Source organism: Dermacentor andersoni, chromosome 6 (assembly GCF_023375885.2).
Source record: "Dermacentor andersoni chromosome 6, qqDerAnde1_hic_scaffold, whole genome shotgun sequence".
In the NCBI taxonomy this organism is placed as follows: Eukaryota; Metazoa; Arthropoda; class Arachnida; order Ixodida; family Ixodidae; genus Dermacentor; species Dermacentor andersoni.
This window is the reverse complement of record NC_092819.1, coordinates 30,900,791-30,917,122: the sequence shown is the minus strand read 5'-3', so window position 1 is coordinate 30,917,122 and position 16,332 is coordinate 30,900,791. Positions and strand designations below refer to the sequence as shown.

General features: G+C 47.0%; 2 protein-coding genes across 5 annotated transcripts in view; one reads left to right on the top strand and one right to left on the bottom strand.

Moving 5' to 3' along the window:
- Nucleotides 1–16,332, top strand: part of LOC126521470 (uncharacterized) — a 289,078-nt gene that overhangs the window by 3,914 nt on the left and 268,832 nt on the right. The window lies entirely within an intron of this gene.
- LOC126521478 (cell adhesion molecule Dscam1-like) overlaps nt 1–16,332 on the bottom strand; it is a 149,218-nt gene that overhangs the window by 111,679 nt on the left and 21,207 nt on the right. The window contains exon 1 of one of the 3 annotated variants that reach the window (XM_055066034.2): nt 1,850–2,785. The exons of 1 other annotated variant lie outside the window; for it this stretch is intronic. In XM_055066034.2, the coding sequence (XP_054922009.1) occupies nt 1,850–1,976 (127 nt within the window). In that variant the 5' untranslated portion in view covers nt 1,977–2,785. Of the gene's footprint in view, nt 1–1,849; nt 2,786–16,332 lie in introns of those variants that run through there. One more of the 3 variants, XM_050170187.3, reaches the window with a different exon arrangement.

The window sequence follows — 16,332 nt, the reverse complement described above, 5'->3', positions numbered from 1 at the left end:
AGGTAACGTACACCTTCCAGAAGCGCTTGGATTCAAAGTGGACAGAATCATCAACCGGTCAGCAGTGAAGATAAACAAGAGTTGTTTAGAGCATTGGTGGAAAGAAAGCAGGGAACAGATTAATACGATCGAGTCCGTTGCAGACATAGGTAGCGCGGTATAAGGTAGATAACAGAAGTTTTCAGGAAGAGAGAAAAAAAAAGTATTAGAGAGATGTATACAAAATTGCTAGAATGAAAAGGATGTATCGCATGCCTGAGTAACCCAAGCAGGCTACGTGACTATTTGTCACTGCCCTGTTCCAAAGGGGATGCCAATAAATCATCATCATCATCATCATGTACACAATGTGGACGTGGAAGCCAGCCCCGTGCTGAGAGGTTGGCCACGCGATCCGTCACTGGGAACGCGAACTCTGCTGAGACGACGGTCCGTCATCCCAGCTCCGCGGCCGCACTGGGGTTCGCGAGCAGCGCGAAGCGGCCGGGCACAGTCTCGGATCGATAACAGCGTTTCGCGACGTTGACAGCCTGTGCGCGTGTGTATCCACGCTGGCCTCCGCGTCGTGTTCGAGTAGGCGTTATCGCCGCCTCCGTGTTATTTACACGCTGTCCTGCTCTCGTCGTGGGCTCTTTAGCCACTGTCCTCCCTCTCCTTCTTTATTTTATTTGCCCGTTTCTCTCGACTGCCCCGTTGCCGACCCGTGGGCGATACGCAGCTTATCGTCATACCCCGACTACGCGTACAGCGCAGCCACGGACTTGAGAAGAATCCTTTTCTTCGAGGCAACTTGATGTGAGGACCTTATCGCTTCACTTGTGACCCTCCTGCGTGTCTGGGAAAGCGCGGGAAACGATCATAAATATGTCGTTTTGAGAAATGACAGCGCCGCGGTGATTTAAGAAACGAGGGACAAACGCCAAGTGAGCTTGCGTATTCAAGCGCAGTGGGAGAGCTTGGGAGGGGCAAAGGCAAATAGTAATCTGCTTAGTGAGAGAGAGAGAGAGAGATTTGTTTGGTGAGATACTTGAAAGTGGGTACGTGCAGCCCAGTAACTGGGGATGACACCTCAACCGCACTTCATTAGAGAAAGGGTAGTTTTGAGGGGATGTGAAGATAGTGTGTGGTAATAAATCTCTTGAGGTCTTTAAATCTCCTCGTGACTTTTGTCCCAGCAATTATCCACTGCGTTTAAATTTCGTTTCCATGTTTCATTTATGGGGCTGTGATCATCACATCCCGCATTCTGAGAGATTGCGGTGACATTTGGTTTTCAAAATAAATTTGTATAACTCATGGTATCATGACGTGACACTATTCTGAAGAAAACGAAGAGCAGCGATAGACCTAATCCGTCACTGTCTGGATTTATACGTTGTTGTCGGTGGAGTTGGAATAGCTCCAGCTTTCACATATATGTCGAAAAATGGCATTTGAGTCGCGGTATAAGTGCGATTTCGGAGGCTTTTGCCACGCGCAGCTGTGGTACACGCTACACGAAGTCTTGTCGAGCAATCGTAGACAAAGTCATATGCTGCCGCTTTGTTCTGAAGATTAATTGCATACCAACTTGCCCAGTTTTCCGTACTGAATTGCTGCATAGCAGTTTCCAGGGATACATATTGCTGAAAGTGAACTAATTCTTTACTGGCATTATGAAATATGGTTACAGCTATAAGGAAGCCGAAAGCATAAACATGATCAGTGCCTGTCCTGCGCATATGTCTTCACGGTGACCATGATTCATAAACCGAGGAGACCGCTTTCCCCGCTACCGGGAATGTTACAGGAACGTCCGAACGGTTGAATGTGGAGGAACAGTGAGTACGGAGTGAAAATATGGACTCACCGTCTGCGGCGGTCCTATGCGGCGCCACCAAGACCAGCAGCAGTAGAGTGAGCAGCGACGACAGCGCTAGCCGCGCGGGTGCGAACCCCGCGCGCTGTTGCTGCTGCTGCTCCCCGGCGTCCGGCATCGCTGCTGTGAAGGAGCCGGCCGGCTCGCGCACGCTGCCTCTTGTGGACGCCGAGCCGCGAGCTCCTGAGCGGCTGGAAACGGCGGCGGACTCTCTAGGCGACCACTTCACCGATTGCTGCCGCCGCCACCACCGTGGCAACACCCGCTGGCATCATTCGGCGTCGTAGGTTCACCACAACTCACACCTGGTATCATGATCCGTAGTTAGATTCTTTCTCTGCCGCGAACACCACTTTGTGAAGATCGCGCCCGCCGGCTGGATAAATCCGATCACCGCGCACTCATCGCGGGGGTTCTGGCGGCGTATCCTCGTCCTCAGAATCCAGGGACACTTGTTTTTGGGGGAGTCTTTTTCCTCAAAGCTCGTCTATTCACACCTCCGACGCACACAGTGGAAATCGCTAGATGTCGTCCTCGTGGAGCGGAACTTCCATCGCCGACGTTGTTCCCTCGGTTCTCCACTCTGTTCTCCCGTCAGGCGTCCGAGCCGAGCAGCTCGCCCCCAGAGCGCAGCCGACGGCTCCGGCGGTCCCAGTGGCGCGGACGACGCGCGCTTTCCGCAGGAGCGCGCGCAGCGCCGCCACGTGGTTTCTTGTTTTTGTGAGTTGCCGCCCGGCTCGCCTCCCCTACTTGGCGTGTGCACTCTCCCCACGCCGACTGCAGCAGACCCACGCGAGTAGGAGCGCGAGTCACATGTGGGATGACGTCACATTTTTTCATTGTTGTGTTCTTGTTGCTGTCGCATTTGCCTTCGTTGCTTTTGTAATGGTAGTAGTGGTCTTGGTGGTGGGCTGTACCGCAGCGGCGGTCGCGTGGTACTGCGCGACTTTAGGATGGGACGCGGCTTCTCCCGTTCTGCTGCTCGTTATATTTTCTCTTTTTTTTTTGTCGGTACTTGTCGTTTTCGGCAAAGCGGAAGTGGCTTTCCTCACCGTCAGCGGGTCTGTTTCGTGCAACCTTGGAGTCACCGAGTCTATGTTTTGATTCTCCAGGAGAGGCTGCGGCGGCGGTTTCGAGGGAAATCGGAAGGGCAAGGGAGATGGCAGGGGCGAGCAGGGCGTCTGCACATTCGAGCCTTGTTCCCTTGACTTCCTTTTGGTTGCGTCTGCGAAGAAGAGGGTCGACTCGCCGCCGCTTGCGAGCTTCCGGTTTTCGGGCAGCCTGCGTGCAGAGGAAAGCGCGGAATGAAAACAGCATGAAACGACTTGGTTTCACGAGCAAACGATGAGTCGCTTTGAAAAAAGTACCCATTTGGAGGCTGCACAAAAGCTTGCCTGATGATTTGTATCGTTTGTGCAGTCTTTAACTTTTAAATTGACATCCCCCCCCCCCTTATTTTTCTGACCGCTTGAGTCAGTCTGTGCCAGTGTGGAAACAGCTGCACGAAGGATTTGCATTAGCTTTCCCTGGTTATAAAGTCTTATTTTTCAAGGAATACCGAACAGTGTGAGCTTTTTGGCACTCGTACGTGTGCTCAATCTGTCTGTCAGCACCAAGGGAAAGAGAGAGAGAGAGAGAGAGAGAGACAACTTGACTGACTGACCCGAAGGAGCTTAGGTCCGGGCGGGCGTGGTGAGTTGTAGGGGACGTAAGCACCAAAAGAACCGTACTTCAAAGATAAGCTCTATCGTTTAATTTGTACATGTCTTATGTTTCCCTGAGACATGTCTGAAATGGTAGTGTTTTAGTCCCGAGAGCACCATACGTTTGCTGCTGTCCTTAGCGATATTGTTCGCGTACCTGTCAAGTACCCGTCTAGCGCGCAGGTAAGAATTCCCCGTGCCCACTGTTTACTCTCCGCTGCGACACACTACCCGAAAGTCCCCGACGTAATCGATCGGCCATTGTTCGTGAAAGATAAGCTGTGGCACAAATGCCCTCGCAAGATATCTTAGTAAACATGCCGCTCACGTGAGCACTGGGGTCTGATCGCGGCAGCTGCAGCACCATGTTTCGAGAACGAACTACGGATGGCACCAACTATAGTAAAACTGAAACGAGAAGCAGGTGTAGGTGGACTTCCGTGAGCGGCTGCAGCATTTCAATAGCGGATAGCACCGGCACCGCGAAAGTGTCTCGGTGCACGAGCGCAGGTGCACGTACCTAGCCGCAGTGGTCACGTGATCTGTCTCACTCTCGATTCTGCGAAATTCGCGGCTCTGAGCCCTCGCGTTAATCTAGTTTTCTTCGAAGCCGCATACACCAACGCACCTAACATCCACAGAGCACGTTAGTGACAAAGTACGAATAAAGCCACTGGCGCGTGCAGGATTTGTTCGTTGCAATGCTATCAGAGAGTTTCTGTCGGAAACGTTGTGATTTCTTGCTTATACGGGTGTTTTTTTTTTAGCTGCGCCAAATTTTAAAATATTGCCTGTGGCAAATAGCACAATTCTAACCTCATCTTTTAAGAGGTTCAATACATACAAGCATTTGTCTAGCAAACCAGATTTTTTTTCAAGGGAATTTTCCACGTCTCAGTAATTTCTCTCGTCGTATTCGAGTGCTGATTGCCGTGTTATAGTTTGTTAACGAAGCTTTCCCTCAAGTCTAAATATTTTAAGGCAGTTTTCCTAGCCTCTAAAGCCGCTCGAGTTCGCTCTTCTCCTTGAGCGGCCATTTTTCCTAGAAAGTATGCCTTCCAACTACTCCGCCCTTAAACTGGCTCTCTCAACTACTACACGCAGAGACAAAGCAACAGCGCGCGCATTAGATCCCATAGATGAGATGAATATTTACAATTAGTATTAGGGTTATAATTATATTCGAGTGCTGATTGCCGTGCTATCGTTTGCTAACGAAGCTTTCCCTCAAGTCTAAATATTTTAAGGCAGTTTGTCGTGTGCGTATCATGGCTACGCACGCTTATATCGCATTCCGTTTCTCTACCACGGGTGCGCTTTAAACACACGGCGCTGCAGTTTTTGCTTTTCTCTTCTGTCTTCTTCTCCGCCCTTAAACTGGCTCTCTTAACTACTACACACAGAACAAAGCAACAGCGCGCGCATTAGATCCCATAGATGAGATGAATACAATTAGTATTAGGGTTATAATTATATTCGAGTGCTGATTGCTGTGCTATCGTTTGTTACCGAAGCTTTCCCTCAAGTCTAAATATTTTAAGGCAGTTTGTCGTGTGCGTATCATGGCTACGCACGCTTATATCGCATTCCGTTTCTCTACCACGGGTGCGCTTTAAAACCACGGCGCTGCAGTTTTTGCTTTTCTCTTCTTTCTTCTTCTCCGCCCTTAAACTGGCTCTCTTAACTGTACTACACGCAGAGACAAAGAAACAGCGCGCGCATGCGATCCCATAGATGAGATGAATATATATATATATATATATATATAGAAAACTATCAGTCATAGCTCTCGTAGTATAGCCCTCTGGGCCGTTTCCATTTTTTTTTTTTCGAAAGTAGTCCTATTAGGGTTATTATAATTACACGAAGGTATTTCGCCCTCATCAGCAGCAGTCCTTGGTATAGTTATTCTGGCGGCTAGCTTCCCACGCTATGCGTGCCGCCATCGCACCTGGTTAAGCTTTTCCTAGACGCTAGAGTTATGCTTTGTCCGCGCAACCTTGAGCGATCGGAAAGCGCGTTTCCCCCTCTTGGCCGGCGGAGAAGGGAGGCTTCGTTCCGGCCGCGAAGCTCTCCACATCTCTGTAAGGTGCCTTGGGGATGTCTCGTGCTGAAGATGCCCTCTCGGTGAGCGCATATTTCACCCCTCATCTTTTAAGAGGTTCAATACATACAAGCATTTGTCTAGCAAACCAGATTTTTTTTTTCAAGGGAATTTTCCACGTCTCAGTAATTTCTCTCGTCGTATTCGAGTGCTGATTGCCGTGTTATAGTTTGTTAACGAAGCTTTCCCTCAAGTCTAAATATTTTAAGGCAGTTTTCCTAGCCTCTAAAGCCGCTCGAGTTCGCTCTTCTCCTTGAGCGGCCATTTTTCCTAGAAAGTATGCCTTCCAACTACTCCGCCCTTAAACTGGCTCTCTCAACTACTACACGCAGAGACAAAGCAACAGCGCGCGCATTAGATCCCATAGATGAGATGAATATTTACAATTAGTATTAGGGTTATAATTATATTCGAGTGCTGATTGCCGTGCTATCGTTTGCTAACGAAGCTTTCCCTCAAGTCTAAATATTTTAAGGCAGTTTGTCGTGTGCGTATCATGGCTACGCCCGCTTATATCGCATTCCGTTTCTCTACCACGGGTGCGCTTTAAACACACGGCGCTGCAGTTTTTGCTTTTCTCTTCTGTCTTCTTCTCCGCCCTTAAACTGGCTCTCTTAACTACTACACACAGAACAAAGCAACAGCGCGCGCATTAGATCCCATAGATGAGATGAATACAATTAGTATTAGGGTTATAATTATATTCGAGTGCTGATTGCTGTGCTATCGTTTGTTACCGAAGCTTTCCCTCAAGTCTAAATATTTTAAGGCAGTTTGTCGTGTGCGTATCATGGCTACGCACGCTTATATCGCATTCCGTTTCTCTACCACGGGTGCGCTTTAAAACCACGGCGCTGCAGTTTTTGCTTTTCTCTTCTTTCTTCTTCTCCGCCCTTAAACTGGCTCTCTTAACTGTACTACACGCAGAGACAAAGAAACAGCGCGCGCATGCGATCCCATAGATGAGATGAATATATATATATATATATATATATAGAAAACTATCAGTCATAGCTCTCGTAGTATAGCCCTCTGGGCCGTTTCCATTTTTTTTTTTGAAAGTAGTCCTATTAGGGTTATTATAATTACACGAAGGTATTTCGCCCTCATCAGCAGCAGTCCTTGGTATAGTTATTCTGGCGGCTAGCTTCCCACGCTATGCGTGCCGCCATCGTACCTGGTTAAGCTTTTCCTAGACGCTAGAGTTATGCTTTGTCCGCGCAACCTTGAGCGATCGGAAAGCGCGTTTCCCCCTCTTGGCCGGCGGAGAAGGGAGGCTTCGTTCCGGCCGCGAAGCTCTCCACATCTCTGTAAGGTGCCTTGGGGATGTCTCGTGCTGAAGATGCCCTCTCGGTGAGCGCATATTTCACCCCTCATCTTTTAAGAGGTTCAATACATACAAGCATTTGTCTAGCAAACCAGATTTTTTTTTCAAGGGAATTTTCCACGTCTCAGTAATTTCTCTCGTCGTATTCGACTGCTGATTGCCGTGTTATAGTTTGTTAACGAAGCTTTCCCTCAAGTCTAAATATTTTAAGGCAGTTTTCCTAGCCTCTAAAGCCGCTCGAGTTCGCTCTTCTCCTTGAGCGGCCATTTTTCCTAGAAAGCATGCCTTCCAACCACTCGGAACCGACTATCGCGGACAACATGAGTCTCTTTCCACGTAAGTGTGAAGCTCGGAGCAGGAGCTGTGGCGCTTGAAAGTAGCCTGGGGCCTGACGAACCAACCGACTGAGCTATCTTTCCGGGCAACCTCGAAGGGTCACGAGTTCAAATCACCTGTTATGTTCCTTTTTTTTTTCCGCCCCTTTTTCTTTCTTTTTTTTCTTTCTTTTAATGTCTTTTCCTTTATTTTATCACTGTACGGGAACGCTCCTAAAAAAAAAAAAAGAAAGATATATATCTTCAAATATGTATGGCCTCACACTCACATGTGCAGGTCATAAATACCAGGTTCTCTAGCCGAGTGCCATCCATGCGGTATAACCGAGCTCAGATTGGTCCACCTTGACTGACCAAGTAGGGCACCACTGTAGGTTAAATGAGGCGTACAACTCCTGCGGGACCCGCCGTGGTTGCTCAGTGGTTATGGTGTTAGACTGCTGAGCACGAGGTCGCGGGATCGGACCCCGACCACGGCGGCCGCATTTCGATGGGGGCGAAATGCGAAAACACCCGTGTACTTAGAATTAGGTGCACGTTAAAGAACCCCAGGTGGTCGAAATTTTCGGAGTCCTCCACTACGGCGTGCATAATCAGAAAGTGGTTTTGTCACGTAAAACCCCGTAAATTAATTTTTAATTTAACTCCTACGGGGACGGTAGAGTATCCGTCTCCAGTGCAAGAGGACCGTGATTCAAATCCCGGTGCCGCGCTATTCTCCACCGGAAAATAATAAAAAAAAAAAAAACCGTGTGTTGAGAAAATTGCACAAACAGGCCTGGAGTGCGGCCTGATCCCGGTGACCAGAACCGGTAACGCACTCTCTCACCAGAGCAGGATTGGCCACCCTGGTGCAGTACTTGGCCACAACCTCCTATATGAATACAACAATCGAACCCCGGCCCTCAGTCCCCAGCAGCCGCGAAGCAACTGACCACGGCGGCGGTCAGATCTGTGACGCTGCAGAGGGTGCTAAGAATACCTGGCTCCGGACAGGCCGCCATTGGAATCTGAACCTGGCAACGTTTAACGTTAGAACGCTATCTAGTGAGGCGAGTCTAGCAGTGTTATTGGAGGAATTAGAGGGTAGTAAATGGGATATAATAGGGCTCAGTGAGGTTAGGAGGACAAAAGAAGCATATACAGTGCTAAAAAGCGGGCATGTACTGTGTTACCGGGGCTTAGCGGAGAGACGAGAACTAGGAGTCGGATTCCTGATTAATAAGGAAATAGCTGGTAACATACAGGAATTCTATAGCATTAACGAGAGGGTGGCAGGTCTTGTTGTGAAACTTAATAAGAGGTACAAAATGAAGGTTGTACAGGTCTACGCTCCTACATCTAGTCATGATGACCAGGAAGTCGAAAGCTTTTATGAAGACGTAGAATCGGCGATGGGTAAAGTCAAAACAAAATACACTATACTGATGGGCGACTTCAATGCCAGGGTAGGCAAGAAGCAGGCTGGAGACAAGTCAGTGGGGGAATATGGCATAGGCTCTAGGAATAGCAGAGGAGAATTATTAGTAGAGTTTGCAGAACAGAATAATATGCGTATAATGAATACCTTTTTCCGCAAGCGGGTTAGCCGAAAGTGGACGTGGAGGAGCCCGAATGGTGAGACTAGAAATGAAATCGACTTCATACTCTGCGCGAACCCTGGCATCATTCAAGATGTAGACGTGCTCGGCAAGGTACGCTGCAGTGACCACAGGATGGTAAGAACTCGAATTAGCCTAGACTTGAGGAGGGAACGAAAGAAACTGGTACACAAGAAGCCAATCAATGAGTTAGCGGTAAGAGGGAAACTAGAGGAATTCCGGATCAAACTACAGAACAGGTATTCGGCTTTAACTCAGGAAGAGGACCTTAGTGTTGAAGCAATGAACGACAATCTCATGGGCATCATTAAGGAGTGCGCAATAGAAGTCGGTGGTAACGCCGTTAGACAGGAAACCAGTAAGCTATCGCAGGAGACGAAAGATCTGATCAAGAAACGCCAATGTATGAAAGCCTCTAATCCTACAACTAGAATAGAACTGGCAGAACTTTCCAAGTTAATCAACAAGCGTAAGACAGCGGACATCAGGAACTATAATATGGATAGAATTGAACAGGCTCTCAGGAACGGAGGAAGCCTAAAAACAGTGAAGAAGAAACTAGGAATAGGCAAGAATCAGATGTGTGCGTTAAGAGACAAAGCCGGCAATATCGTTACTAATATGGACGAGATAGTTCAAGTGGCTGAGGAGTTCTATAGAGATTTATACAGTACCAGTGGCACCCACGACGATAGTGGAAGAGAGAATAGCCTAGAGGAATTCGAAATCCCACAGGTAACGCCAGAAGAAGTAAAGAAAGCCTTAGGAGCTATGCAAAGGGGGAAGGCAGCTGGGGAGGATCAGGTAACAGCAGATTTGTTGAAGGATGGTGGTCAGATTGTTCTAGAGAAACTGGCCACCCTGTATACGCAATGCCTCATAACCTCGAGCGTACCGGAATCTTGGAAGAACGCTAACATAATCCTAATCCATAAGAAAGGGGACGCCAAAGACTTGAAAAATTATAGACCGATCAGCTTACTGTCCGTTGCCTACAAAGTATTTACTAAGGTAATCGCAAATAGAATCAGGAACACCTTAGACTTCTGTCAACCAAAGGACCAGGCAGGATTCCGTAAAGGCTACTCAACAATAGACCATATTCACACTATCAATCAAGTGATAGAGAAATGTGCAGAATATAACCAACCCTTATATATAGCTTTCATTGATTACGAGAAAGCGTTTGATTCAGTCGAAACCTCAGCAGTCATGGAGGCATTACGGAATCAGGGTGTAGATGAGCCATATGTAAAAATACTGGAAGATATCTATAGCGGCTGCACAGCCACCGTAGTCCTCCACAAAGAAAGCAACAAAATCCCTATAAAGAAAGGCGTCAGACAGGGAGATACGATATCTCCAATGCTATTCACAGCATGTTTACAGGAGGTATTCAGAGGCCTGGAGTGGGAAGAATTGGGGATAAAAGTTGATGGAGAATACCTTAGCAACTTGCGATTCGCTGATGATATTGCCTTGCTTAGTAACTCAGGAGACCAATTGCAATGCATGCTCACTGACCTGGAGAGGCAAAGCAGAAGGGTGGGTCTGAAAATTAATCTGCAGAAAACTAAAGTACTGTTTAACAGTCTCGGAAGAGAACAGCAGTTTACGATAGGTAGCGAAACACTGGAAGTGGTAAGGGAATACATCTACTTAGGGCAGGTAGTGACCACGGATCCGGATCATGAGACTGAAATAACCAGAAGAATAAGAATGGGTTGGGGTGCGTTTGGCAGGCAGTCTCAAATCATGAACAGTAGGTTGCCACTATCCCTCAAAAGGAAAGTGTACAACAGCTGTGTGTTACCAGTACTCACATATGGGGCAGAAACCTGGAGGCTTACGAAAAGGGTTCTGCTGAAATTGAGAACGACGCAACGAGCTATGGAAAGAAGAATGATGGGTGTAACGTTAAGGGATTAGAAAAGAGCAGATTGGGTGAGGCAACAAACGCGGGTAAACGACATCTTAGTTGAAATCAAGAAAAAGAAATGGGCATGGGCCGGACATGTAATGAGGAGGGAAGATAACCGATGGTCACTAAGAGCTACGGACTGGATTCCAAGAGAAGGGAAGCGTAGCAGGGGGCGGCAGAAAGTTAGGTGGGCAGATGACATTAAGACGTTTGCAGGGACAACATGGCCACAATTAGTACATGACCGGGGTAGTTGGAGAAGTATGGGAGAGGCCTTTGCCCTGCAGTGGGCGTAACTAGGCTGATGATGATGACTCAATCAGGCGGCCATTACTTCGAGAAATCAGAATACTTGATTAAAGAATTGGCATAATTACGTTAGTTATATTTTTAATTATTAACGTTACGTCCACTATTTCAAGGTAGGAATTATAGCCGATGAGTTCGCAAAGCGTATTCACTTAGAACGAATTCTCAGGACTGCACCAGTTTCGATATATTGATTTTCAGTGTACGACGAAATGCATTGGTGTTCCAGTTACCTTTGTGCTTCAATGAATAAAACAACGTTTTCTTTGAAAATGTATCTGGAACACGAATGCATTTCGTGTTCCTGTATATGTTCCTGTAACACCCTGTATATTTATGCACTCGCAAGCAAAATTTTGGAGACCAGCGGTGGCGAAAAGAAACTGCGCGTGTTCGTGACTGTGTGCGGAGTTCTAGAAGAAATTTTTGCTTGTGGCGATCCACGTGACAGCTCCCACCCTTCAGTGATTGTTTGTCATTCGTTTCGCCTCTACGGCTGTCCACACCGAAACGCAAGGGGCATCCGAGGCGTCCTGTAGTACTTATCGGGGAAGCCAGGTCTGTGACCCTCTCTTTCTTTTCTCTTTTTGTTTCCTGCGCCCCATGCACCTGGCTGTCCTGAAGGTCGCCTGGGTCCGGCTCACTTGAAGCGCCCTTCTCACCTCAGCTGCCTATTCGAACCTGTTTGAGTTCCATACCTGGCAAAAGCGCTCCCCTTCTTCACGGCCGCTTGTTAGGCCGATTTTCGTGTCCAGAGGCTTTTCGCTCCCTTTCCATTGAGTGTCGCTTGCAAGGAAGTTGGCAATTTTCACGGAAGACCGCGTTAGTTTCTAGCTATTCCCAATGAAGCCAAGTCGTCGTGGCAGCTACATCGTCCCCGCACTCGACTGTGGTTTACGGCTGGATCGAGGCACGAGAAAGCAGCGCATTCTTGCTAGATAAATTGGCGGTGGGGCTTCTTGATAGTTGCGGCACCCTTCGCTACGCCCATCTCTGTGTCCCACATTTTTTTCTTTCCCTAATTATTATTATTATTATTATTATTATTTTAATTATTATTATTGTTATTATTGCTGAGGTGAGACCTTCGAAGTGGGCCAGGAATAAACCACAATACAGGCTAGACAAAAATTTTATGTCCCCACAGGCGACATTGCCCTCACACAGGCACACGTCAAAGCCCCTATTAAGGGAAAAGGAAAAAAAAAAGGAAAGAAAGGAATCTTACGGGCTAGAATTGTTCGTAGGAACAAGTTCTAGTCAGTGCTGGTGATGGACATATGTTACCGAAGGTGGCTGAGCAATAGGAAATAGCACTTGCAAACGATAAGTTTTGTGGATTCTGCCTCAGATATGCTCTGTTTTGCCGCCTCCGACTGTTCAGAGATGGTTTACACCGATCTATTTTACTTCTCTATCCCGGCCCCGGCGGCGGCATTTCGATGGGGGCGAAATGCATGAACGCCCGTCCACCGCTCAATGGGTGCACGTCAGAGAACCCCAGGTGGTCGAAATTAATCCGGAGTCCCTCATACGGCGTGCATCGTAGTCATATCGTGGTTTTGGCACGTAAAAGCCATATAATATAATTTAAAAATTAATATTACTTCTCTCTTTCTCTCTCGTCATGTCAGCTCGGAAGCCGAAATCAACTGTGCTTGGTGACCAACCTGAGAAATCAGTACAAGGTCCGCCCACAAAACCGCACTGTATCTTGTGTCTGCCTACTCAAAAACACAGTCCCCGAGAAACGACAATGTTGAAAGAAGTTGGCCTCGGCCGCGACTTCATGGAAATGAGCGAAACCAATTGGTTGGCGCATCTATACGAGCTGCCCTTGTCTTGCTCATCTGCGTATTTGCCTCTGCGTTCTTGGGTTGTCACCGACTGTAGTTAACGCTGTCCCATTCTAATCCGTCTTACGCGTCTCGTAACACGAACAGCTTCGAGCAGCACTCGCGCTGACAGCCTTTGATGCTCCTAGCTTCTGTGTTGAAGTCGGCGGTGTAATGTTATCTGTCTGTCTGTCTGTCTGTCTGTGTATATATATATATATATATATATATATATATATATATATATATATATATATATATGAGCGCGGACGGCGTCGTTACGTTGAAATTGTTATCAACCGTTGCGCATTTTATGACGGTAATCGCACGCTTAAGTAAATGCATTATACATTTCGCGCTCAATGGCGGTCGTTCTCTTTTGTTTTATTTACTGCGAACAGCACGGTGGCAGTTTTCTCAACCTTGCGAGCTTTTGTTTATTTCTTTTTTTTCTTCTGTTCGTGCCTGGGACTTAGATCTAAGGTTGCACGTCGGGCTTGTTCGTATGACACACTGAAAGGCTTTAGGCGTAGCGCACCCGACAATGGGAACAGTGTGTATGTCCTGTGCCGCTCTTGTGTCCAGTGTCGGGTGCGCCATACGCCTGGCTTCAGTACTTTATAACTCAGATTTATCTTCTCTCTCTTTCAGTTTCAGTTTATTTATTTATTTAATAAGTAGATATACATGCTTACACAAGTATACAGACGGAGGTCCCAGAGCATGTGGCTGAAAGGGGACCTCCTCTCTCTCTATCTCTGCCTCTCTCGCCTGGACGAGCGACCCCTCCGAAGCAATGTCTGTCTGCCGCTTCTGAGCCGCTTTCTCCTTTTCCTTCTACGCTATTGAAATGGGTGTGGTGACGACGCACGATTTAATGAACCTGGCTGGCGGGTTCTGTATAAGCGAGCGAGCTTACTAAACGCGCCCCATTCAGGCGGGCGTCAAAAGCGAGCGCGTTGTATCGACACTTGGCGACCTGTTTGCTATGCGTTTATAAATTATTGAGTAGTGCGCTCCCGCGCAGCTTTGCGCGTCCGTGGGCTCTTAAAAAGAAGCTTCCTTAGTCGAGTTTCGTTTTGAGATAAGCAGCACAGTACACTCCTCAGCGAGTCTATAGAAAAAGTATGGTACCCTTCTCGCCAGTTACGGGGAAACAATGGGCGAGCTTGTGTTATCTCTGTACGCGTTGCACTCCGGTCTCTTGCTCACTGTCTTGAGTACTTAGAAAAGAGAAATGGCTGAATGCGCTCCTTTTGTTGAAGCCGTGTCCTACACGTAAGCCTGCCGCTTGATTATTCAGATCCTGGCGAGATATGTTGCTGTCATGGGGGCCGTTGGAATGATATCCTCAGCGCTGTCTGACCGCGACTATACACGTATGCGGGCTCGAAAATCCGTGGCGCGACTGTCAGCATTCGATGCGGGCTGCTTCTTTCAAGCTCTGTCTCTTGTTCCGATCCAAACGCTTTTCCAACGACCTCTCTCTGTGGGCAACAAACATTCTAAGCTTGACTGTGTTATGAGCACGCGTGAGCTGCTGCTTGAAGCAAACTGATAGTTGCTCTATTCTGTATCTACTTGCAACACTCCTAAAAAATAAAAAAAAAGAAGAAAAAAGTGTTATGGTGCCCGATCATAAACCTGTGAAAGGGCTTCGTACGAGGCACTGATCCAGCAGAGGACCAGTCGATTATCGTAACTTGCCAGTAAACACCGTCTCATGCCACGCCAGTACATGTACATTTATCATTACTGCAATTGTACCAATTTAGCTGCTGTTGCTTGCCAAATGAACTTTTATGTTAACCATGAACAGGAGGTCCCAATTCAGTTTTAACTATAGGACCTCCTTCTGTATACCACTATCTGTATATTATTTTTATGTAATAATAAATATTAATTGATTGATTGATTGATTGATTGATGTGACGAGCTTTGGGATGAAGTTGTGTATTCATTGCCCTCTTTCTATAGTTCTACGGAGAGAGGCCGCCAGTTAATTAGTCCGCTCCACTGTCACGTCCTTGGTTACCTGTCACGGTAGACGTTAATATTACCCTACGTGGTATATAGTAAGGCCATGCCAGCACCGCGACACAGCGTTCATCTTGAAAACACGGCACCGCGAGGAATACTACATAGAGAAGAGATAACGCACATGGCCACAGAACCGCTGCGGCGGGCGCTGCCATGTTTTCGAAATCAGTCACCATCTCGGCCATTTGTCCGTTGTAGCAAACAGACTATTTGCGTACTTGAGCAAAGCCAATGCCGTGAGAATATGCGTACCGAGCATTCGCACTTGGCGAAAAAAAAAAAATACCGCGGACATATCGGTCAGCTACTGTCCATGTGCTTCGTCGCACTTTCCATGAAGATAGCGTTGTTCTAAGATACGTGTTGTTCGCGTGCTCTGCACCTTTTTTTTCTTCTCAATATCGATGTTGGTGGAGTTGGCTTTTTGCTATAGCGTCTTTCTGCTTACCGTCATCGCTGAATAAGCAATAACAAAAGCAAAGCATTTCTATTCAGCAGTCAGCGTTTGGCCAGAGAACACCTATAATCAAGAAAGACGGGCAGTATAGGTCGGCTACCTGAAATATGTCCGCGAGCCCAGTCGTTCCAGAAAGTGGCAGCGCCTCCTTATGTGGAAGCAGCGTATGCATCCGCCATAACTTCTCCCTCCGGTAACACCATGATAATGTATGAGTTTTATATGGGATGTTCATTTTTAAGTCTTATGGAATTTTGAAATTTGCATGTGGCATGCAGATAGCACAATTCTTCTGCTTGAGCTGGATTATTCCAAGAGGCAGACATTACTAGCACGAGAAACAGAAACACATATCTAACTAATCAAGGAAAATTCACTGATGAACTTCTCAATTAATTTCCTTACGGCACATATAGGAATTTATGAATTTTAGCCGGTGAGATTGCAAGACGTGTCCACTTGAAATGAATTTCCGTAATGACACCACTTTCGAGATATTATTTCCCAAAGTGTGGGGCGAAATACGTTTTCGTTCCAGTTACTTTTTTGGTACTTCAATGCATAAAAGAGCGTTTCGGTAAATAAGTAGAACAGTGCATTTTTATGGCGAGTTTGATGGCGCGTATCCCCAAACTGGTGTCATCCTGGAAAATAATTCCAATTGGTTGCGCCTTGCAAACTCACCCGCTACAATTCGTAAATTTAAATAGGTGCCGTAAATTAAATAAGTAAGAAGTTAATTAGGCATTGTATTGTTAATTAGTTGAATATGTGCTTCGATTTCTCGCGCAAGTAATGTCTGCCTCTCTGAATAATCCAGCGTAAGGACTAGAATTATGTTA